At 44.4% G+C, this 22,422-nt stretch overlaps 7 protein-coding genes across 7 annotated transcripts; 5 read left to right on the forward strand and 2 right to left on the reverse strand.

Annotated features, from left to right (window-relative positions):
• Positions 1 to 813: 813 nt before the first annotated feature.
• L199_005514 (uncharacterized protein) lies at positions 814 to 3,125 on the forward strand (the record flags this gene model as incomplete). The annotated part of the gene is made up of 7 exons (XM_064891224.1): positions 814 to 1,133; positions 1,220 to 1,278; positions 1,421 to 1,556; positions 1,642 to 2,058; positions 2,197 to 2,563; positions 2,701 to 2,816; positions 2,909 to 3,125. The coding sequence occupies 7 exons, from the start codon at positions 814 to 816 to the stop codon at positions 3,123 to 3,125; spliced, it is 1,632 nt and encodes a 543-aa protein (XP_064747296.1).
• A 977-nt stretch (positions 3,126 to 4,102) lies between these two features.
• On the forward strand, positions 4,103 to 6,021 carry L199_005515 (uncharacterized protein; the record flags this gene model as incomplete). Its single annotated transcript, XM_064891225.1, has 10 exons — positions 4,103 to 4,203; positions 4,344 to 4,552; positions 4,660 to 4,709; positions 4,763 to 4,836; positions 4,900 to 4,972; positions 5,100 to 5,239; positions 5,336 to 5,434; positions 5,499 to 5,595; positions 5,668 to 5,805; positions 5,866 to 6,021. 10 exons carry the CDS (start codon positions 4,103 to 4,105, stop codon positions 6,019 to 6,021), a joined length of 1,137 nt encoding a protein of 378 aa, XP_064747297.1.
• Positions 6,022 to 6,410: 389 nt separating this feature from the next.
• On the forward strand, positions 6,411 to 8,848 carry L199_005516 (uncharacterized protein; the record flags this gene model as incomplete). Its single annotated transcript, XM_064891226.1, has 8 exons — positions 6,411 to 6,623; positions 6,689 to 6,764; positions 6,814 to 7,156; positions 7,212 to 7,682; positions 7,774 to 8,034; positions 8,123 to 8,353; positions 8,462 to 8,610; positions 8,697 to 8,848. 8 exons carry the CDS (start codon positions 6,411 to 6,413, stop codon positions 8,846 to 8,848), a joined length of 1,896 nt encoding a protein of 631 aa, XP_064747298.1.
• Positions 8,849 to 9,159: 311 nt separating this feature from the next.
• L199_005517 (uncharacterized protein) lies at positions 9,160 to 13,488 on the reverse strand (the record flags this gene model as incomplete). The annotated part of the gene is made up of 16 exons (XM_064891227.1): positions 9,160 to 9,618; positions 9,704 to 10,144; positions 10,250 to 11,004; positions 11,088 to 11,212; positions 11,279 to 11,883; positions 11,942 to 11,971; positions 12,035 to 12,085; positions 12,140 to 12,360; positions 12,424 to 12,515; positions 12,569 to 12,581; positions 12,640 to 12,678; positions 12,738 to 13,054; positions 13,114 to 13,136; positions 13,204 to 13,220; positions 13,281 to 13,379; positions 13,452 to 13,488. The coding sequence occupies 16 exons, from the start codon at positions 13,486 to 13,488 to the stop codon at positions 9,160 to 9,162; spliced, it is 3,324 nt and encodes a 1,107-aa protein (XP_064747299.1).
• A 1,014-nt stretch (positions 13,489 to 14,502) lies between these two features.
• Positions 14,503 to 16,643, forward strand: L199_005518 (uncharacterized protein; the record flags this gene model as incomplete). Its single annotated transcript, XM_064891228.1, has 7 exons — positions 14,503 to 14,811; positions 14,872 to 15,003; positions 15,064 to 15,091; positions 15,155 to 15,318; positions 15,401 to 15,586; positions 15,648 to 16,008; positions 16,081 to 16,643. 7 exons carry the CDS (start codon positions 14,503 to 14,505, stop codon positions 16,641 to 16,643), a joined length of 1,743 nt encoding a protein of 580 aa, XP_064747300.1.
• A 695-nt stretch (positions 16,644 to 17,338) lies between these two features.
• On the reverse strand, positions 17,339 to 20,473 carry L199_005519 (uncharacterized protein; the record flags this gene model as incomplete). Its single annotated transcript, XM_064891229.1, has 5 exons — positions 17,339 to 17,583; positions 17,656 to 17,835; positions 17,919 to 18,588; positions 18,653 to 19,078; positions 19,148 to 20,473. 5 exons carry the CDS (start codon positions 20,471 to 20,473, stop codon positions 17,339 to 17,341), a joined length of 2,847 nt encoding a protein of 948 aa, XP_064747301.1.
• Positions 20,474 to 21,533: 1,060 nt separating this feature from the next.
• Positions 21,534 to 22,028, forward strand: L199_005520 (uncharacterized protein; the record flags this gene model as incomplete). The annotated part of the gene is made up of 1 exon (XM_064891230.1): positions 21,534 to 22,028. The coding sequence occupies one exon, from the start codon at positions 21,534 to 21,536 to the stop codon at positions 22,026 to 22,028; it is 495 nt and encodes a 164-aa protein (XP_064747302.1).
• Positions 22,029 to 22,422: the final 394 nt, after the last annotated feature.

A 22,422-nucleotide genomic window follows, 5' to 3' on the forward strand; every position in this document is an offset into this window, starting at 1 on the left:
CAGACACCCAGTATTGCATGTCTCAGATCATCGACCCGGTAAATCGGTTCTTCAACAAAAATACCAACTGATGTTGTACTTGATATAAAGTATGAGCCACATGAAAAGATGAAAAACCATTGGCGTACTGTCCTGGAATTGGAAAAGAGATCCACTTAACCTTAATCCGGAAGATGGAGGGAAATCCCACCTTGAACCCTTAAGAGATTACGGAGAAGACCTGTATTTTGTATAATACAGGGCAGTGACTGTTGGACCAAGGTACGGGATGAATGATGTTATGATTCAGGAATAGGGTAAAAGGCGTCGGGTAATTGGGCGTGAATCGCACCGTTTGGACAAAGTCAATCAATGATGTCAAATGTCAAATCAAGGAATGGGCAGAATGCAAGTAGGAGATAAATATAAATATACATAACATCGACTACTGGATAACTTGTCATGACTTTACATGCGTACGTACTCCCTCATTAGTGCGATTCACCTGAGCATAGGTATAAGCATGCCACTCCAGTTCAGGGAAGTGTATCAAGACGAATCCACGAAAGATCATACGGTTACTCACCCCATCGCCAACAAACAACAGTAAACGATCGATCTCACACGACTATATCTCATCGCAGACATTCCTCCTATTACGATATCCTATACGTACAGATATTTATCCAATTGTCCGGCCATCAGTGTTCAAGTATCAACGATTCAATATCGATAATCTATACCCTATACTTTACATCCCTTGTCGGTCACATATATCAATATAAACACTGTACAATCCTATAATTACTGTCATATTATCAGCACCAAAACAGAATGACAAGCGCAGGGACCGACTCCACCTCTTTAGACAATAATAACAAGAGGACAATGTCAATCAGATCAAGAAGAACAAATAGGACAAAGAGTCCTTTACCTATGCAAGTATCGGTACCAAAGTTAAGACAGAGTAGGAAGGGGAATGAGAATGAGAATGATACCAATAAAGCTCAATCATCTACATCTACAACTACATCTACATCTTCTGCGGTGGATACAATCACCTTGTCGAATGAATATGAGACCGAGTTCGAACCTACTTTTGAGATTATAGTATTGGGCAGTGGGGGTGGACCTTTAGAGACGGATTGTTCGGGGTGAGTCTTCCGTCACTCTCATCACATCTCGCTCTCTCAAGTGGTGAGATGATGATCATATCGATATTGACCTTGTGTAAATGTAGATACCTTGTCAAAGCTTCGAAGAGTTCTTGGGAAGATGGAGTATTGGCTTTGGAAGGTGGTAAGTTACCATATCGTACGAAAAGATATCAGATATCCTTCATCTATAATCAACATCCTTCACTGTACACTACCATCCGCAAAAAATCCTATAACATCCACTCCCGGCGCATTTGACTGACTATCGTTTTCGATTGTCACAGGATCAGGTCTCGGTGCTTTAGCTTCTATACTTTCCAATCCCACTACATCGTCGTCAAACCTCTTTCCGGATTTGAGATTTCCCAAAAATTATAATACACCGTTATTACAGGCTGCTCATGTGTTCTCGTTTCTAGCGTGAGCGTGACCATCACCCTTTACCATAACCGTCTTACATCCTTTTTACATGGTGGCGCTGATGTCTTTTTACCTATACTTTCAGATGCTACCTTATCACTCACGCACATTTAGATCACGTCGGATCCCTAATCATGCTCTCCGGTTCGGTCCCACCCAAATCAGCTCAACACACTCAACCTCCTACAGATACCAATAACGTCTCACCTCATAAGTCGAATAACCAGACTAAAGCAGCAACAGCAGCGGCGACTCATCCTAAACCGCATGTGTACGGAACGAGGAAAACGCTGGAACAATTGAGTCAAGCTTATCAAGGTGGACTATGGCCAGAGTTGGGAAGTTGGGTGCCGGATAGAGAAGGTGATAGACCGCATCCCCCCGGAAGGAAGAAGAGGAAAATTGATGATGGCGATAAGAATGGATTGGGAATGGTTAATGGACCGAATGGTGAGGTTGAAGGGACGGAGGAGAATTACAATTCTTGTCTGTTATTTAGTCCGTAAGTCAAGTTGGTTCTCCTCGTCTCCTCCCTTGGTCGTGAACAAACCATCTCGCCGACTTCTGTCATGGACTTGGCTGTGGACTACAATGATCAAGAGATATTGTGCTATGCTAACGGGAGTGTGCTTCATCTTAGCCTAAGTACAGAACGTGTTCATCGACCATTACATCCCACTCTCCCCATCTCGTTACTCACCTATCCAGTCGCACATGGATGTACATCAAAAAACACTTACGAATCTTCAGCAATGTTCATACGTTATGATCCATCTGCTCTGACTCAGACTCCACCTTCATCTTCATCTCACTCTCCGTCATCAACTACGGAAGGAAAGGGGAAAGGTAAAGAGTTCTTGTTTTTTGGTGATGTCGAATCGTCATATAGGAATCCCGGTGAAGAAGATATAGATATTGAAAGAGGGAAAGAAGCAAAGCGGTTGAATGAACATATCTGGAAAGAGGCTAGCAAGAGTTTTAAAGATGGGAGATTATGTGGGATATTCGTAAGTGCACAATGTCATCAGTCTTTTTTATTTGATTTTCGTTTCTTTTCACTGTTTCATCTTTCTTTCAATTTTTTTCCGGAAATTTACTATTATACTTGATACTGACAATTATGTTCTTTGCTGGGAAAAAAAAGATTGAATGCTCATACGATTCATCAAGACCTGCTCATCTGATGTTCGGACATCTAAGTCCACCTGGGTTATATCAGGAACTGAGAACGTTAGCTGGATTCGTATCAAAAAGCAAGAAGTGAGTAACTAAAACTACGGAGAATATCATGATCGCTTCTGGTATGATTTTGTGAGACTGGCTTAGCTTGAGCTGATTGGTGTAATCTACAGACGACCTTTAGAAGGACTGAAGATATTTATTATACATATAAAAGACGCCTTGGTGCCTCATCCAACGGGGAAGACAGCAAGGGAAATTATAATGTCTGAATTGAATGATTTGGAGAATGAGGGTGGATTGGATGTGCAGTTTATAGAGACTAAGAGAGGTGATAGGATACGTGAGTCCGAATTTGTACTGCTCATGTGTGATAAAAGGATGGGCTGAGCTGATTTTCGGTTTCGATTCGGTTGGGTAGTGATATGATTGAAGAACGACAATCATCCGGAGAGAAGGAAAAAGCAATGAATGAGTAGACTGATACTGTAGTGCTCACGGGATCCATGTCTTCATGGATGCATGGAACAAGATAATTTAAATCAAGTATAATAAGATATATTGAAAATGAAACGAGATGTTATGGTATTATCAGTTGTATCGTGTCGTGTATATCTAAATTAAGATATCGGAAGATCGTAGAATGCTCTCCGAAGGAATCGCGATTGATAATAGGGTATTTACAGTATTTTGCGGGGATTTCTCAGACTGTATGTGCATCTGCGATATATACAACGTTCGTTGAGCATCTGAACATGCGACATGCACCACGTAGCCTTTGTTTACTACGATGTAGCGGCTGATAGTGCTTCATTGGGTAGCAAACATCAGGTCGATCAGGAACCGATCTCCCAGGGTTCAACATCAATCCCTGAACATCTGTTTGCGTGTGTCGGTTGAATTTCGCCGAAAGGGGCAAAGAGATTGTTGTTTGTCACCGTGAATGGACGGGATGGGTACGGTGAATGTCATGACGTTAGATGTTATAGATCCAAGTACAAACTTTACCAAAACTATTATCGGATAATCATCCATGTGATGGTATTGAGCAAGAACAACGAAATCATCAACCACCCTTCAGCAAGAATTTCCTTAACTTTTTCGTTTTAAACTCTCATCTAAACATCATCTTGAATAGAAGTTGAAACCGTTGTTAAAGTATAGTCAAGTCTGTTATATCATTCACGCAGATGCTATAATCAAGGTTTATCTCTTCCGCTCCTCCTCCTCCTCCTCCTTTCCTTCCTCATTCGACATCTAGCAACTCGTGCTCGGCTGGACAACCAACATTTTGTTCCCCTCCCTCGAGAACTAGGCATACACATATCCTTCAGTTCCACTTGATTTATATCGGAACTCCGGTGAAGATGCCGCACAGAGTGGGGTTCACCCCTCAACAGCTCAATGATCTTACCAAAGCGGGGATACAGAAACATATTGGTTTGTATCTAGGTCCAGTGGTATTAGGGTGAGTGACTGCGTCTCATCCTCTCAAAACGATATCAATCACAATCAAAATCCGTCCCCTCAAGAGAAGGATGTGTTCATCTATACATATGTATGGCAGTTTGTACTAATATGCTGGTGCCGTTGGCATTTGGATATTAGCTTCGCCTTTGACTCAATGCTATTAGGATGTATAATCCAGCAACTCATATGGAATGCCATTTGGACTCCTTCCGATCGACTATTCAATAAGATCATCTTATATTCCGCTGTATTACTATCAGTAGCGACGACGATATTCAATGATTGTTTCTTTTTTCATGGTTTTGCTAGTGGATTTGGGAATTGGTATAGGTTGATTCAGCTAGATTGTGAGTACTTTCCCTTAACTTCACAACAAGACACGATACAAGCTGTAGACGTTGTAAATGGGTAATTCTGGACTGAGCTCATTCCGTGTCATGGCCTGTAATACTAGACATTAGATGGTTTCCTATATTAGACTGTGCGACCGTTACTCTCGTTCAAGTAAGTTTGTTTATTTTTTCCATACCTTGTATAAAAGCTAAATCGTTCTTCAGATATTCTACCTTGAGAGAGCATATCAACTCCATAATAGATCTAAATGGGTACCTATCATCGTGTTACCTTTCCTGTAAGCTGATAGATCCCCTCTCAAGCACCCCTCCTCTCATTGACTTTGACGTTGAACACACAGCCTCGCAAGTATAGGAGGCGCGATAGGTGGTACAGTCATGCTTTCCGGAATACCCGATGCGTACGATCTGGTCGTAAGTTCTTCACTTGCCCCATAACCAAACCAAACCAGACCAAACCAGAGCACCATGCTATTGCACGCTTCAGAACTGACCTTTCGGTTTGTGTTGTTTCATTTCTTTTGTAACGCACAATGAGTAGAAAACCAAACCAGTCTTCTACAACTGGATCGGAGGCACTCTAGTGGTTGATCTATTGATCACTTCAATCATATTTCATAAACTTATCAAGTCACGTACCGGTTGGTCAGATACGGATTTAATGATTAACAAGTTGATCACGTGAGTGTTCCACAGTCCCATGAGAGACTAGGTCATAAAAGTCACGGAGAGATCCAAAGCAGTGTTGACGTTGGATTGGTGGACTTGTCTCATTAGCATTTCGGTCGAAACTCAATTACCTTCTTTAGTAGTGGCTATAGCGTTCATGGTTTCCTATGGATTAAAACCGAACGCAGGATTGAATATATTCTTCGAGTGAGTAGGGATCGATCGTCTTTTTCACGTTAGGCAGACATCTGATGGTTCATTTTGATATTAGATTATTTCACCCCAAAGTCCACGTCGTGGGCTTGTTGACTGTATTAAATTCACGAAATAGATTGAGAAACCAGTTGAATGGTACTTCCAACCTCAAAGTAAGTCCTCTTGCTTCTACTCGAGACTGACTAGGTGAAGCTGGACTGAATAACTTCAATTGGGACTTGTAGGAAAACAAATATATTGGTAAGAAAGATCAAAATAAGATTTTATCCTCAAAGTTCAAATTGAAATCAAAATCGAGATCGGGTGATAAAGACATAGAAAATGATATCCATGATAATCCTAGTCAACCGACTGTAAAACTGGTGGGTTTTACCTGTCAGTCCAGTTGATGGATTCCGCTGACATTGAATTGCTGTCTATAGGAAGATGGAATGATAGTCCCACATCTAGGTACAAGACTAGATCCGTCTTTTGAGCTCTCGTCTGATGGTATTGCGACGCAAACTAGAAAGAGCCAGGATGAAGATGATACACCGTCAGTAGATGGAGGGTTGGACGTGAAGGATCAAGGATATTGAGGCATGGGCCTTCGACGAGATTGAGACTAGGAGCTTTGAGGTGGAAAGGGATTTATATATACTGTATATGTAGTTTATAGATTCTGGTAGATCTGTATCTCTAGTGTTTACATTGTTTCTGGTCAATGTATCTCATCCTTCTACCTGGCTGCATGCATGATCCAGAAGGAAGAAGGAGGAATCCCAGCTAAGATAGGTCGTCAAACATCTTCATCTACCGCCACTACCCCGTGGGGTAACCATCATTTCGAAGGACAAAGAACCAACATCTTTCACCCCTCAGTTGTCTATATACTCGTATGAAAAATCATCTAGCATCGATCAGAGCATCGAGTGATAGCTAGACCTACCCGACGTTTCAGGGAGCGAACGATACGGTCTGCGAAATCATGTTCAAGAAACCTCTAGCTCACCAATCAAACGCAACGCCATTACGGTCTTCGGCGAGACGACAGCTGCTCAATGCGATATACGAACAGTACCCTTCCTTGCGAGGGGAGAGCCAAGCCCAGGATGGGATCGCAGACAAAGAGTTGGCCAGGATGATACTACCTGAAGGAGTAAGGATAGCTAATTTCGAGACTAGCGTTGGTACAGAAGGGGTATGTACAACTCAACATCGACTATGCGCTTACCATGAAGTCGTGCTAATGACAAGGTCGATTAGACCTTTTGGTTGACGCCTGATGGTGATCCTTTATGGATGACATTCGGGCGTAGCTCCAAGGAATACATTCCTACATGTGAGTCTACGATATTTTCTTTGCAACTATCAAGCTAATACCCTTATAGTATACCTCTTATCCCTCCCTTTACCTTCTCCTCCTTTACCTACCATCCAGATACATAATCCACTTCCCCCACCCATACTAACAGGAGCACCACTATTCATCCCTGCCGTCCGCAATCTGTCGAAACCATGGTTACTGCCCGATGTACAAGAAGGACAACTGGTATCGTTTGTCTCTTCGTCCTCGAATGGAATCGAAGATGTTCGATACGTCGGCGTAGGGAGGGTGGTAGCTCAAGGAGGTATGAAAGGTGCTTTGGAGAGAAGGATCGATAACCTCCAGAATGAGGGTGGTGAAAAAGAAGAAGGGAAGTTTGCGGATATACTATGTATAATCGATGATCAGTAGGTGAAATCTGCGTTTACAAACTTGAACTCGTGCTGATCTGAATGAGTTTAGCCTTTGGGAATTAGGCAGTAAACCCTCTTTGACTCCTTTCAGCTTGCCTATACCTATCAATCCACTGGCTCGACCACCTGATCAACCATCGTCACCTGTACCCTCTGAACCAGCGATCCAGCAGTTATCAATCACAGACGAAGATCCACAACCCGAATCTATTCCTGGTCGGTCGTCGATCCCATCATCGTCCTCCGAACCACTTTCATCCTCCGAAATATCAACCTTACTTTCCATATCCTTACTTCAAGCATTATCATCTTTACAACCAGCCTCATTCCCCATTCCAGCATCCTTACTATACTCCGCACACGTTCTACCTAATCGACCGTCGTATATCCCGAAAGAGAGAAGGGAAGAAGTGGTGATTGCGAAGAGCGATTGGAAGAAATTGACCAAATGGATGAAAGAGTTGGGTAAAGAGGGGTTGCTGAAGATCAAAGAGACTAAGGGGGAAGTGATCGTTCAAAGGTTAGTAACTTTTGTGCTTCATTCATCGAAAGGCAATGGTAAGATAACTGGTCCAATGTGGCTAATATGTATGTACTTTGCCTTTTAATAGCTTCGATTCCAATCATCCTTCGTTACAGAATCACTCTGGATTCACTACGATAGCTCAAGAAGAGCAAAAAGCAGCTAGGAAAGCAGCTAGAGAAGCTGCCTCCAACCCAGATGGAGAATCGAGTAACAATAATAGCAACAATCCTCAAATGAGTGGTTCGAGCGGTGGTGTAGGAAAGGGAAAAGGGAAGGAATTGGAAGTTGAGGAACTGTGGAAACCTTCTGGTGGGGCTATAGGCTTCTGGGAAGCAGCTGGAGTAGAGTGAGTGATGTTCGGTGATACACAGTAGATGAATCTACATGCGAGTAGAATAGGGAACCGACGTTAACCTCATCATCTTAATCTATAGCAAATCCACACTTCACCATCCCTCAGAATTGAAATCGGCATTAGATGCATACTTGACCAAACATTCCCTGATTCACCCTTCAGATCATCGATTTGTATTCCTGGACGATGAGCTGGGAAGAGCAGTAGGGATCAAGAGGCCTGAACCTGGGGATAAGATGGCTAGAGATGAGGTGATGAAGAAATTGAAGAGCGGTGCAAGTTGGAGTGTTAGTCTGGGAGGGGTGATCAAGTGAGTCTACATGAAATCTACAATTCAACACGATCTCTCTCCCTCTCTCTCCATGAGTCTGGGGGTATGAATATCATAGTCTGATACGCGGTTTTGTCTATCCCACAGAAAAGGTACCCTTCAACCTATAACAATGACAGTGAAAACCCGACAAGGTCGAAAAACAGTGACTCACGTATATGGACTGGAAACGTTCAACATCGATCCTGATGGATTCGCAGAGGAGATGAGAAAACTTTGCGCAGGAAGTGCTTCTGGTAAGTTTCCCGCTTGGAACCACAAAGCACGAAATACCAAATATAGCAAAAGGCTAATCAATCAATTTATTCGTCATGTTGGATAGTCCAACCCTTACCCGGTGCATCACCTAAATTGAATCTGCAAGAAGTACAGATCCAAGGCTCTCAAGTGAAATTGGTAATTGAAGCGTTGGTAGGTAGAGGTATACCGAAAAAGTGGATAAAGGAAAGTGAAGATTCAAAGAAGAAAAAATAAGTAACAAATACCAAGTATCATGTTATCTCACATCTTGTTCTTGCATGATCGTTACTTGGCAATCTCAACTGAGCGATCAAACAATTTCGAAGACCTCAGTAAAAAGGCATGTATCATCGAGGCATATATACAATCTATTCAAATATCAATGTTCGATATCGATATGTAGTTTCAATCAGTACAGAAGAAATATGAGTCGCTTACATACATATAATTATATCAGATGGTTCATCTGCCATTATCATGAGACCACGAGTAGAGCTATTCAGACCGTTACGGAGGACCGGAAGACCGTTTTCGAATTCACCTCTTCATGATATTCCCTGATTCCCTTTATCCTTCCTCTTCTTCCAAGATTCGAACCAACTAGCTATAACCCCCTTTTTCTTAACTTCTTTCTTCCCTTCCAATGCTCTCTTCCCTTTGACTCTATCTTCTCCTTCTTTAGACTTGATCTTACGTATAATATCATCATGTCTGCTCATAACCCTCTCCGATCCTTGCTGCTCATCGTCATCGTGATCAGGCGTATCTCCGCCATCATCGAGATCAGTCCATATATCCATACTTTCACTATTCCCTTGTTTAGTCGAATCCTTCTGTATCTTCTTAGCTTCCCTTGCAATCTTGATTACCTCAGTAGCTTTATTTCTCTCCATTGAATTTGAGAAGAAACTTGCCAGTCCCACCCAGATACTCAACCCGTGTAAAGAGGTATTATGAGACGAATCGAGTCGGTCAGCCATTAATGCCAGCTGGCGTGCTTCAGCCTATAAGTACACCATACAAGATTAGCCTCATATATCGGAACTGGTGAGTATACCTCAGTCCGTTAATAGTCAACAGCACACTTACGAAATCCCTTCTTGAAATGATCGCACTAGGTGGTGGTGATTCACCGTTCAAAGCCCAATTCCAGCTTTCAGCAGTCTCCGTCACGCCACTTTCGTCCTTCGTTTCTTGCTGTTCATGTTCATGAGCCAAGTTCTTTACATTGTCTTTCCCTTTCAATTTGTCCTCATGAGCCTTCTTGATCAATTCCGCACTGTACTTCCCACCTTCTTTATGAGCAATTTTGAGGTTTTTCTCTCTTCGTTTCTTGACGTTCTTGGCTGCTCGATGATACTTCTTATCCCACAGGGCTTGACCGTTGATATATCGCATGGCGGGTCCTTCTTTGATATAGCCAACTTCGTCAAGGGGCATTTGCATAGCTTGAAGTTCATCTGGGGGTTCTAATGGTCTGAGGATACCAGTGGTAGATACTCGCTCGCGTATCATGTGGTCGGTGAATGGCTATACGTGGAATGAGACTCGGTCAGCTCGACTCCCATAAAATATGAATGTCCGTTAACCCATATGGAGGAGTACTAAGGACTTGGGAATCTGGATCGCACTCACGTCATCTCCCTTGTATATGCCAGCCCATCCAGCCTCGCCCTCCTTGGCATTCCAATCATTCAAAAACGTCCTACCTTCTTCGAACCGGGGTCCCGAGTCATCTCCACTTGGCTGACTATTCTCCCTTTTGGCACCATCGTTATCGAATCCGGTGCCACTGCCGGTGTTAGGGTTAGGTGAAGGAGGTAAGATGGACTCTCTTCTTTCAGATCTCCGCTCAAATGATACAGTAGAGGAGTTGATGGATGATGCGAAGGACACGTTACGATTGGGCGTATGCGAAGTCGTCACATCTAATGTATCTCTTGGATATTCATGCCGCAGTGAGGTATCTGCAGGAGAGTCGTTTTTGCTCAATTCATCCCCTAGATCGAGATCTAAGGTGAGAATCTGCTTGGGACCTTTGTGGACTGTCGTTGTCGGGGACTCTTGAGGGGACATGACAGCAGGAGTCGTGGTCAGAACATGTTCCATGATCTTTTGGTCGGTGGTAACGGGGGTGGCGGTACCGCCGGCGGCAGATTGTTGCGATCCTTGCAGAGTCTGCGGGGGATGTTGATCCTTGGGTGCCCTTTTAGCTGTTACGCGTCCAGGAGTGTTGGAACCGGAGTCTTTGGGAGTAGCAGGATAGGATCTCGATATATACCGGGATCCAGGAGCTGAAGGTGTGACATATCTCGCAAAACTTGCAATCGCTCTGAAAGCGCCTCTCGACGGACGGGTCATCGACAGTAAAGGGAGATCATGACATACACCTGGAATGACGTGTTAGAGCTGCCTTGATCATCAGGTCGAGACGAGGCTTCAGAAGTTGAGAAAAATAGAAGGTCTGACTCACCATCATACACCTGCAAGTGAACATTGGTAGCGCTATACTTCTCTTCGATCCCATCCAACGAGGGTAACATCGGTCTGACATCGTCTCGGATCGGATATGCATCAGGGTTGGCAGCTTTGTGGGCTCTAAAAGCATTCAAAGGGTAAGCTGAAACTTTCATTCATGTGAAGATCAAGAATAGTCCGACTCACAAGAATATGATCTCATCCCGGAGGACTTCTTTATCACCACACATGATAAAAAGAGGCGGTAGACCTCCCAGATAACCAAGCACCGGTGATACCCATGGATGACACAACTGAGCGTTTGTAGCATATAGCTGGATTTGAGTATCAATCAGGATCTCTTCACCTTTGACGGTCAACTTGAGTGGTGTATCACACTGAGCTAGGGTACATGGCCGAGTCTCCTTTTCTCGCTTTTCCACCAAGGTAGGAAATAAATCAGCGGGATTGGCACGTGAAGGGTTCGAGGTAGGTTCAGTCTGAGGTTCGGGATGTTTGTTTTCTGATTTCTCGGCCAGGGGATGTAAGTCTGATTCACTCTGTTCTTTCGATTTGTCCAGTTGACCGGATGGCTCTGATGTTTTGAGTCTGTCAGGGATGCTGGTGGAATGCTGCATGGTCGGTATCCCCTCTCCAATGTTATCTGTATCCGAGGATAATTGTTGAGGGTCTTCGACCTTGGGAGGATGATGGTGTAGTTTGGATACAACCTCTCTCACTCTCGATCGCAATTTGCGCTGTACTTCGTCGGTGAGCATCGGCGGAGGTGGTGGCCAAAGGGATGAAGGTTTCTGCTCTAGATATATCAGTGACTGGAACAAGCCTTAGCAGTGTACAAGTCAGACTCACATGGATGAAGCCATATGGGGGTACAATATCCTGTTCACAGGTAGCAATTGCCCGTCAGAAGTGAATGCAGAGATGAATGCGGAAAATACCTACGGTAGCTGTATTCTGCAATATACTAGGGAAACTATGTGTCAAGTCGGACCACTATAACAATGGATAAGCTTGCAAGCCTGATTCAGTCTGAAAGGATAAGCTCACGGGACTGATCAAGACCGCTCCCGCAGGTAGCTCTAGACCTTCCGTATCTCTCAAAATTTGTAACAAGGCTAGACAGAGTCCCCCACCCGCACTGTCTCCAGCTAGTATGATACTTTTAGGGTCTACAGGCCGGTGTTTCGCCTCAGGAGGAGGATTAGTGAGATAGAGATAGGCCGCTAAGCAGTCCTGTATCGCACATGGAAAGGGATACTGTGGTGTTTCTGTTGCATGATGAGTAGTCAATTTGCGCAACTCTGATTCCCATTATGGACAGTAAAACTTACTCCTGTAATTGACGGCAAAGCATCTTCCATGCATTTTACGAGCATATCTCCAGATTGTATATCGATGAGTATTGATCGAGCCCCAATAGTAGCTGGAAAGCGTATGTTATGAGTGCTACGAGTCCATATGAAGCAATATACTCACGCTCCTCCATGTACTATGCGCAGGCTGTTATGTCAGTCGATCTCGATGGGGTAGCCTTTCGTATGACTCACTATACAGCATGCACCTCAGTCTGTCCATTTCCGGCCGGACTGTGCTTTGAATGGTCCGTCAAATGTAGGACAACATAACTAGTGACACCGATACTCACATTCACCTTCCTCCTCTTCTTCCCTCACACCATGCTCTGCCCTCTGTTTCTTCTCCCTCTTCTCTTCCGCAACGACCCCTTTCCAATCCTTCTTCATCACTATCCATTCACCTTCCACCCCTTGCCCCGCCCGGACTTGCCACCATTTCGTACCGCCTGCAATTTTATATGCCATCTCTTCACCGCCAAACCCTTGGATCATATATTCTGCCGCATCATTCAAGGATGATCGGGGAATAGTCACTCGATGTACGCCAACCCATGGGGGTGAAGGGGTACGAACTTGACCGAAGCGTTGAAGGGCTGCTACGGGATATCTATAGGCCTCAGAACATCAGCTTGATGCCCGACTAGTGAATCAGTATGGTAGGCTTACTTGGTAGCTATCTCCAAGAACGTCTAGACGAATTTGATCGACGTAAGCCTAGGTCGATATTGTAAGCAATGGGTAAGAGAAAACGCTCACTTTCATGAGCACGAAAGCTACATGAACCAGATACATCAGCTCTCCTTCCTACTCAGCGATTGAACAGAATAACCAACCTTCATCATACATCAAATCCTCCCTTGCTTTCCCTTTATCAGCCGCAGGTCTTGGGCCTATGAAATGCTTGAAGAGCGTCTCGAGGACCAGTGGTCCAGCTAAGGTGGACATTGACATGTGTCAGCTGTCGTTTCGAAGGCTACGAGAGGATAGATAAGATGGGGAATTACCTGTAGCGAGAGCTTGAGGGGTGAGAAGGTCTGGCATGATGGGCCTGAATGATGTCTATCTTGTATGCGTCCGAGTTGATAGAAGGCGGGTCGAGCGTTTCACCCGTAATGTTGAACTTTGCGAATTAATGCCCGCTTGAACGAAGCAGTCTACGATGCGGCTTTCTGAGATGAGAGCTCTGTTGTCAGGCCGAAATCAAGGAGTCATGATCGTCTATGATGTTTGCATTGTCTGAAGGCGAAAGACGATAGATAAGAGAAAGCGATGTTGATATTTGTTTACGAAACATGGGATACGACGTTAAATAACCACGTGCCAATGAGATGATTACCTGATGGTCATTGCGTCATCACCCTTCTTAGTCCACCAGGACAAGCATGGAATACTCTATGCATGCAGGTGTCAAGGAGCTTGGTTTACGATCATACTGCTCGGAAGCCATGCATATACCTAGAGGGATCAGATGATGTGGGACTGGGGAGAGAAAGGAAGGAACAGATATCGTTTCGAGTTCGATACGCGGCTGATTTTGGGCAAAATGAGACAGCTGATATCTTAACCAACCTCACTCGTAATGTTTTCAGTGATTTTAGCAAGGATATATGTATCCAATTATCGAGAAGGGGTAAAATGAATGGAGGGCCGCGGTCATGCATGAGCTGCTATAGTCAATCTCTTGGAACATGTAGCGATAACAGAGGTAATATTCAGCGTCTGTGCGTCTGTGCGTTGTGTGAATTGAGCTACAGTATCATGTCCGGGTGGCGAATTGAGATGATCAACTTTTCCAACATTGATTCCTTTGGATCCTTGTTTCTCTCTTCCATCTCACATTTCATCACTCCCCTCGTCAGTCGAGTAACACCTTCTACTTTTCCTCTTCATGAGCAGTCACTCATCAGATTGTCTGTGCCGTACAGACTCCCACGAATCGTTTTGGAATCCCTCTTGAATCTCAACCAGATCCTCTTAATCACTCTTCCAAGACTAGTACAATCACCTTAACGAATCTTCAAGCTCGGACGATCATACACATATACACTATATCTAATGGTCCGAACTGCCCAAACACATCGTTCCAAACCTCGCAAATCGAAACCCATGAACAATCTCGTTCCAGTCACAGGGCAACGTAAAGTCATCCTGGGTGAACTGACCTCACCAGTCGAGAAAGGCGATATCATCTTTTCCACCACTCCGATATTTCCGACACTCAATTCGGGATTACTATCAAGTCACTGTTCAGGATGTCTGAAGACTGCACGACAGATAAGTGAGGATTCGAATATCAACATTGACAAGGTGGAAGAGAGGATGTTGAAATGTTCAAGATGCCAAGTCCACGTATTCTGTAGTGTGGTAAGAGTCTCGTCAGACATGTTCATGTAGTTAGGCTAATTTCGGAAACTGTAACGACAGAAATGCTATGCCAGTACTTGGTGTTCACTCAATGATGAATACCGAGGACTAGCCAATAATCCCGGATGGATCCCTGATACATTGGCGAGGCTGGTGGCGAAAGTTTTGACCGCACGACGATTTGGAAGAGAGGTAGGTAGTAGCTAATCGCTAATGTACAGGATATCGCTTATGATGATTACTATCACCCAGCTATACGATCCACTCCCAAACTATCCTGGTGAGCTAGAACACAATTCTCTCAGCACCACGATCTATATCTAATAATTGGGGATAGTCGCAGACACGGACTTCACACACATCAATGAAGAGACACTAAAGATCCACGACAGTGTCATCCAGCTCCTTGCTCAACCGAAATGTGAAGGGGAAACCTTAATCTATACTGTCCAATTGTGCCAATATCATATCGACGAAGAAGATGGGTTCGAGGCCTTGGTTGGAAGAGTATGCACCATTATTGCCTTATACTTCCTAAGATCTCTCCCAATAGCTGTTCCTTGCCGAGCGCTAATGTTATCTCTCAAAGATCTTCTCATGCCTTTTCACATTATACGACTCATCAGCAAATCCCGTCGGTATTGGTCTCTCGCCCCACTTATCGAGCGTACGTCGATCCTGCAAACCTAATTGTCAGATTGTCTTCCATACTGGACCGAATGTAAAAAATGGTATGAGCCTGGTGGCGAACAAGACGATATACCCTGGTGAAGAGGCAAGCTTTCTTTTCCTTTTGGTAACAATGCCTATAAGCTCACATGACAGAGCTTGGACAGATCACTATATCATACGTTGACTTGGCCCTGCCAATACATCTTCGTCAAGCGGCACTTGCAAAATCCGGATTCGACCATTCTCAATTATGTCCACATTGCTCCATGACTGTCGTAGATTGTCGTTGGGCTGCAAAGCATCAGAATTGTACTATGAATGGGATCATACCCTTAGCTCCCTCGCCGGGAACCTTCAAAGCTGAAAGGAGTATCACGGGATCTGTGGAAGAAAGGGAATGTGATAGGTGTTCCGAGAATATTCGTATTGATAAGTTAAAACAACGGTATGAGGAGCATATGAGTGTCGTAGATGAGATTTGGGAGAGTGAACAGAAGGGAGTGTTACTGCCAAATGATGAAGAAGGTAGGTTCATTTAGTCGTCAACCCTGTAGTATAGTGGAGCTGAGACGATCATTTTCGCCTTTTTCGGTATAGCCATAAACGATGAAATCCGAATCTTATCCACGATGATACCTGAATTCCTTCAAACCTTCCCAGATCTCATTTACCCAGTACCATATCTACGAATACGATACGCTCGGCTTCTCTCTATTTTACCTCGGACCTTATCCAGTACAAAGGAAATTATCGAAAATTACACTCAAGCATATTCATCATTCCTCTCTGTCAACGATAATCTATCTACGCCTCTAACTTGTTCCCTGGCTTTCGAATTGGTAAATTCGCATTTAGATATCTTAAGAATATCTAAGCAATTGATCGAAGAAAGATCGAAAAAAAGGATTACTTATAAATATTTGGGTAAATCGGATTATTTGAAAACTTCAGAAGAAGAGAATGTGGATGATGGCGAGATTGAATCGTATTTGAAAGAAGGTCAAGATTGGATTGAATCCTGTAAAGATCATTTAAATGATTTAGCTTATACCCAACGCAACCACGGTCATGGGTTGGAAACTAAGTTTAGGGAATTGGAATTGGAAAGATGGCAAAGGCAATATGAGGAATTAGATATTTGGTTCAATTATATATATTAATTCACTGAATAGACGAAAAAGATTTGTTTTGGATGTTCATGTGTTTGATAGTTACTGTACAGTATGATTTCGTTTCGACAAGCGAAGTTTTGGTCCGTGACTTATGTGTGTACATATCTTTTGTAAAGGTAACTTGCGATCTTTGTCGCTCAGACTCAGAAGTTTCTTGGATTAGTCTATTCGTTTAGAAGATGTTTCCTCAAAGTACAGTACCTTATGCATCTGAAAAGCGGTCTCCTGCCTCGAATTAGGGTTGCGACCGCCCAATCTCATCCGCACACCTAATGTCGAGTTATTCATCACTATGCGAATGTCCAGGTGGCTTGCAGCGTTCTTGCCAGCATGCGTGAATTGTGAGGACAGATAGACTTGTCGAGAACAAATGTTTGATCAACTTGATATACATGTGTAATGAATAATATCATTATATTAATCTATCCTGGAAAATGGTATATATGGAAAGTATTTTTGATATATTGATGATGATGCTTGATATCTCCTGATCAGGTTTAATGGAATCAAAAAGTCTAAATAATATAGTCACGATGAAGAAAAAAGGATGAAATGAAAACTATTTTGTTACAATCTTGAGTGATCTTCAGTGATCTAAAATTCGATAACCTAAATAATGTATCCACAGATGTTTGGTATTCGGTTCGATAACGGATGACAGATTGTAACAGGGAAGAGACAATTCATCTCCATCCCCAAAAACCTTCCCAGAAATCGGGTACGTCTGCCCCTCTAAGTCTTGACCATTTCTTCCTTGCGAGCCATCTCCAATATCGAATGATCATGACCATCACACACGCGATGAGGAAGATGGCAATCACTATACCAGCGAAGTAACCATAAGGAGAGGGAGTACCGTCATCGTGTTCGTGAGCATCCATATCGGGATCACCATTATGAGGCACATTGACGTTCATGGAGAATAAACCTATTGATACACCCAATTAGCAACTTTGTTTGAACTAGGAATCCCAAGGTGAATAGGGATACGTCAACTCACTTAGTATGAATTGCATAGGCAGGATGGAAATGGTGACGGTGGACAGCGCTAAGATAGCTTGATCCGTGCCACCTCTGGCGAAAGAGAAAGATACGTTAAGATGCGATAGATATGCAGGTTGACAATGCGACAAGATGTACTCGTAGTGATACAACGATGTTTGTAACAAAAGGATATGATCTGAAGGTGCAACGCATTCGTTGATCAGCTGTCTGCACTCCCTGCATCGGTGTCTTGTAAGTGTACATGAGATGTTGACTGACCTTCAACATCACCAATGTAGGCTTCCATCGTCGCACCCTGTTCTCTCGCTCTCTTTCTGAGTCTGGCGATAACCGCGCCTTTGGCTCCTAATAATCTAGTCAAGCCAGTTACCAGCCTTCTCATATCTGTGATTCGCTTCAACATCGTCGATCGATCAAAGACCGCTTCAGAGACTTGTTCATGTTTTCTTCGTATAGCGGAGGATGTAGGTAAGAAGAATAACCTGAAATATATGAAGGGTCGAGGAAGAGGTATTTGCAATGAAGGTATCTTAATCTTATCACGCAGAGTCCTTCTGATGTTGAGTTTACTCTTTTGACGCAGACGAGAGGGTTGTTGTTTACACATATGAGGTAATAAACTTGGTTTCTCATTTGATGATAGACGCTTTTCATTCAATTCGAATTCGTTCCATGAAGATTCTGGTGATGGTATAGGTTCACTCTCCAGGACTGCTGTAGTCCTCTTGGGATCCGTGGTAGGGTCAATAGTCAAAGAATCGATATCATCCACTTCCCCATCGACGTATCGAATCAGGGGAAAGAAAGCGTCTACGATTGAATCGATCAACCCGTGGGCTATCCAATCGGAGTTGTGTTCTGGATTGGGGAAGTTGAGAGCACGTTCGAGCACTCGTCTAGTGTGTTTTGAGATATCCTCGAAGTGGAACTACGAAAAACGAAAAACAAGTGTGATCAGTTATATTCAGGAAGATCGAAAGTCGGGTACTCACGCTGACAATTCCATCTGCGAAGACGACCAAATACACATTAACGGCACCCACTCCAACACCTTCCAGTCCTTCTTTTCCAGGATGATCTTCGACAATCTCAACTTTTTCACCTGATTTACTTGCATTCTTCCCAGTAGCTCTGCCCATGCCCCAACCTCTCCTTCTACCCTCCTTCTTCTCGCTCTCTCGATTATCCGTTTCCTGCATCTCGTATATCTCAGGTGCAGTATCTGCACTCCGTATAGCCGGTGCCTCAGCAAGCGTCGCGCCAGATGCACTTGCTGATCCAGGGGTGTACTTGAAATAGCTTTCATCCAAAGCTCGGACTACCAGGAAATAGTAACCCAATTTATCGAAATGATCTAATTTCTCTCTCGGATCTTGTTGCAGGACGTCTTCAAGAGTAAGAGGATGAAGACCGAGAAGCTGTGATCAACACAAGACAGATCAGAGATGCGCTTTCTCATACTCGCGTGGGATGAAAAATCGACTGACCTCTCCTAGATCCCTCAGATCCTCCCAGCCAGGACAGGATACATCCAACCACCAAGTCTCATTTGCCTTGCCCTTTTTAGGGAAATCGAATCCGTCCTTCGCGACCGCAGGTGTCCCAAGCCTGGATGGCGGGTGATACTCGGCTTTGAGAGATGTCAAGCTAGCGGTCGAATCCGGTCTGGACAAGCCGAGTAGGTCCGAGACAGATTTTGGTCTGATTGGGTCTGCTGTCATATCTCCTCTGAGCGCATGCAGTCTTGATTGAGTGCGAGACGCTAGCGGTCGAGGAGGCAAAGGGAATGAGGGAGGGCCTTTAGGTGTACGGGAGCGTCCCGGAGCTGATCCGGCTTTACGCATTGGTACATTTGGTGTGGGACCGGGAGTAGGAAGTGGGGTAGTATCGATGGGGAAAACGCCATTTGACAGACGAAGTGAGCGTATGTGTTCAACGACGACCGGCAAAGAGGGAGTTACTACTACTCTATCTGGTGGGTATGGTTTTTGGCCTAGTGACTGAGGACTACCATCGCCTTCTACTAAAGTTGACTGTTCTCTTTCCGAGGAAGAGACAGAGCTCCTAACACCTATGTCAACTTCTCCTAAACGCGGTGGTAAAAGCAAAGTAAACTCTCTTCGTTTCGGAAGGTGTTGTCGTTTTGGAGGATGGGGACTGCTGGATGTTTGACGACCCAAAGCAGTTTCAATCCTACTAAGCTTGGATCCCCTTCTTTTCCTCCTATTTCTCGTTTTTATCGATGCGGTTGAGCGACCTCCATGAGACTCAGTATCGGTCGTATCACTCGTATCAGAGCCAGACGAATGACTGCCTCTCCTTACTCCCAGAGCTTCTCCAAATCTCTCGATGACAGCTCTTGCCTTTTCAAGGTTTTCTGACCAAGTGGAACTCGCACTAGACGTACTGCTCGTGCCCAGAGAGACAGCATCCTCATCCATCGGCTGTTGATCCGGTACGGTCGGATCTCTGACAGCTCCTCTATATAGATCTCCTTCTAAAGTGTAATAACCTAATCTAGATGGACCAGCTACAGGCGGTATGGAGGTAGGTTGCTGGTTGACTGGCGGGCGGTTTCTCTTTCTACGTAGTTTGAGGGGAGTCAAAAGTTCGGCAAATTGAGGTTGGATTGGACTGGCAGAGGACAAGATGGTATCTCTTGCAATGATAGGGGAGAGTCTTGGATTGGGTCGTGCAATTATATCAGCTTCTTCCAACTCTCCTTGTGTTATTGCGGTTGACGGGGTGTTGTGACGAGGATGATGAGGTGCATCGCCTATTGAGAATTTAGGTCGAGGGGTGGAGGGTGACATGTTGAGGTCCTAAGGAGGGAGTCATGGGTAGATTCGAAAGAAGGTATCGCCTTTTGGGCCGCCGAGAACTGTGGATCCGACCATCCGGTGAAGATACAGTGAGGGCAGTGAGCGGAGTTGGAAAGCGCGAAAGACGATGGAGTTGGGTTGAAGAGTTGTTTTCAATGGGTATCTGACCAAATACAGCGGAGATAGTCAAAAGTTATAAGTTACCAGGAGTGAGACCAGAGTTGGTTGATAACGAATGAATGACTGGTGAGGATCTGTAGATGGATGAGTATGAAGTGAGAGGGGAATGGGAAAAGAAAAAGAGCAAGGAGTTGAGGGAGGGGAGCTATGAATAGAATTCTGATAAACAGATCTAGTCATCACCGTTACGTAACTTCACACCCGCTGGTGGCATATATAGATCTGGCTGTGGCTGCCTTGGGGTTGCACGTGCGTTCAAGTGGAATTTGGATGAGACCAAAGTGGTAGAAATAAGAACCATAAGCTGCACTTTTCGTGGGATCTTAGGTGCAATTGCCTTCTAATTCTTTTTTTTTTTTGGAATGGAAAGAACGGCATGGGGATTCTGACCGCCTCTGAGATTTCAAGATTGACATTCGGCTCTTCACTTCCTATGTACTACTGTATCATCTCCTCAGGATCTGTCGCGACATGATTCACCGCAAAGAGGAGCGACTCTGGACAAATTACAGTGGTTCTGATCCACAGCTCGGGCACAGTCACATCGCTCCTTAACGGTCTCCCTTCTTCGCTTCACTTTGGGTGGGGAACGTTCCTTTACCCTCAGTGGACCAATGCTCTGAAACGCGGTCAATCCAACATTCCGAAGAAGCTTTCGCAGAATTACAATGCTTCTTCTCGGGTGAGCAATAATGGGAGGGATGGCGGACGTGAGATAACGCGGTGAGCGTTCAATCGAAAGTGGTCTACAATCTTGCCACCCATCTCAAAGATATATAAGCCACGAGCAACCCCGCGTTTTCTGTTGGATCCCCAAGCAATACGCTTACATCAAAATCCATCGTCTCACTTTTATCTCACTCTCACAACCATGTCTTTGTTGTCTTATACCACGATCAGACCTGGTGCTGCCCCCAAGCGGTCCTGGTTCACCCTCAATCCTGCTCTGGATACAGTAGATGGGAAAGTCCTTCCTGGTGGGCGTATCACTTGTTCCAACTGGGCCGATGATACCAACACGTTACATATCGCTTCTATCCACACTGGATCCTATCTACGAACTGACTGGGAAATGATCACTCGTAGATTCAAAAGATTGCAGTCCGCCGAAGCCGGCTTCGCATCCTCTCCCACCGCGGATGTAGCTAAAATGTGGCAAGCTCAAAAGTTCAATACTAGCTCAGGACAAGATCGCCCAGAACATCTTATTCACAATTCAAAAGAAGAATTCGAGAGATTGTTTGGTTTTCAGCTCACGGAAGGTCATCATGCAGTCTCAACGGACTGGGCAGATCAAAGCACAGTTGGGGAAGGCCGATCAGCCATGACCCATACGCTACGAAAGAGCTGTGATATACAAGATTAAACATCAAAATACCCCGTGCAAAGAAGTTATGTCGTCAATGGCACGCAGATCCCTCATCCAATTCCTGATCTTCGTATATAGATCACATGGCACTCCCATTCTAATCTCTCTACATATCTACCATGCAACTATGGTCATCTCGAACCAATGAATGGCTTATATGACGGTATGGGTTCGTGAACCTTTATTCCGGCCTTTCTTTCCTAAACACCTTCCTGCCTTACCACTCATGAGCCCATTATAGGCGGAGAAGATCAGCAGCCTTGAGTTCATCAGTACATTACCACACTTGTTTCGTGTCTGGTGGGAGATAATAATTCCCACATCACTGACATACATATTGGTCTGACGTCACCATCTCCGTTGAAAGACAGGCTTACTTACCTTTCACGCC

The sequence above is a fragment of the Kwoniella botswanensis genome, chromosome 1, assembly GCF_036426115.1.
Source record: "Kwoniella botswanensis chromosome 1, complete sequence".
NCBI lineage: Eukaryota > Fungi > Basidiomycota > Tremellomycetes > Tremellales > Cryptococcaceae > Kwoniella > Kwoniella botswanensis.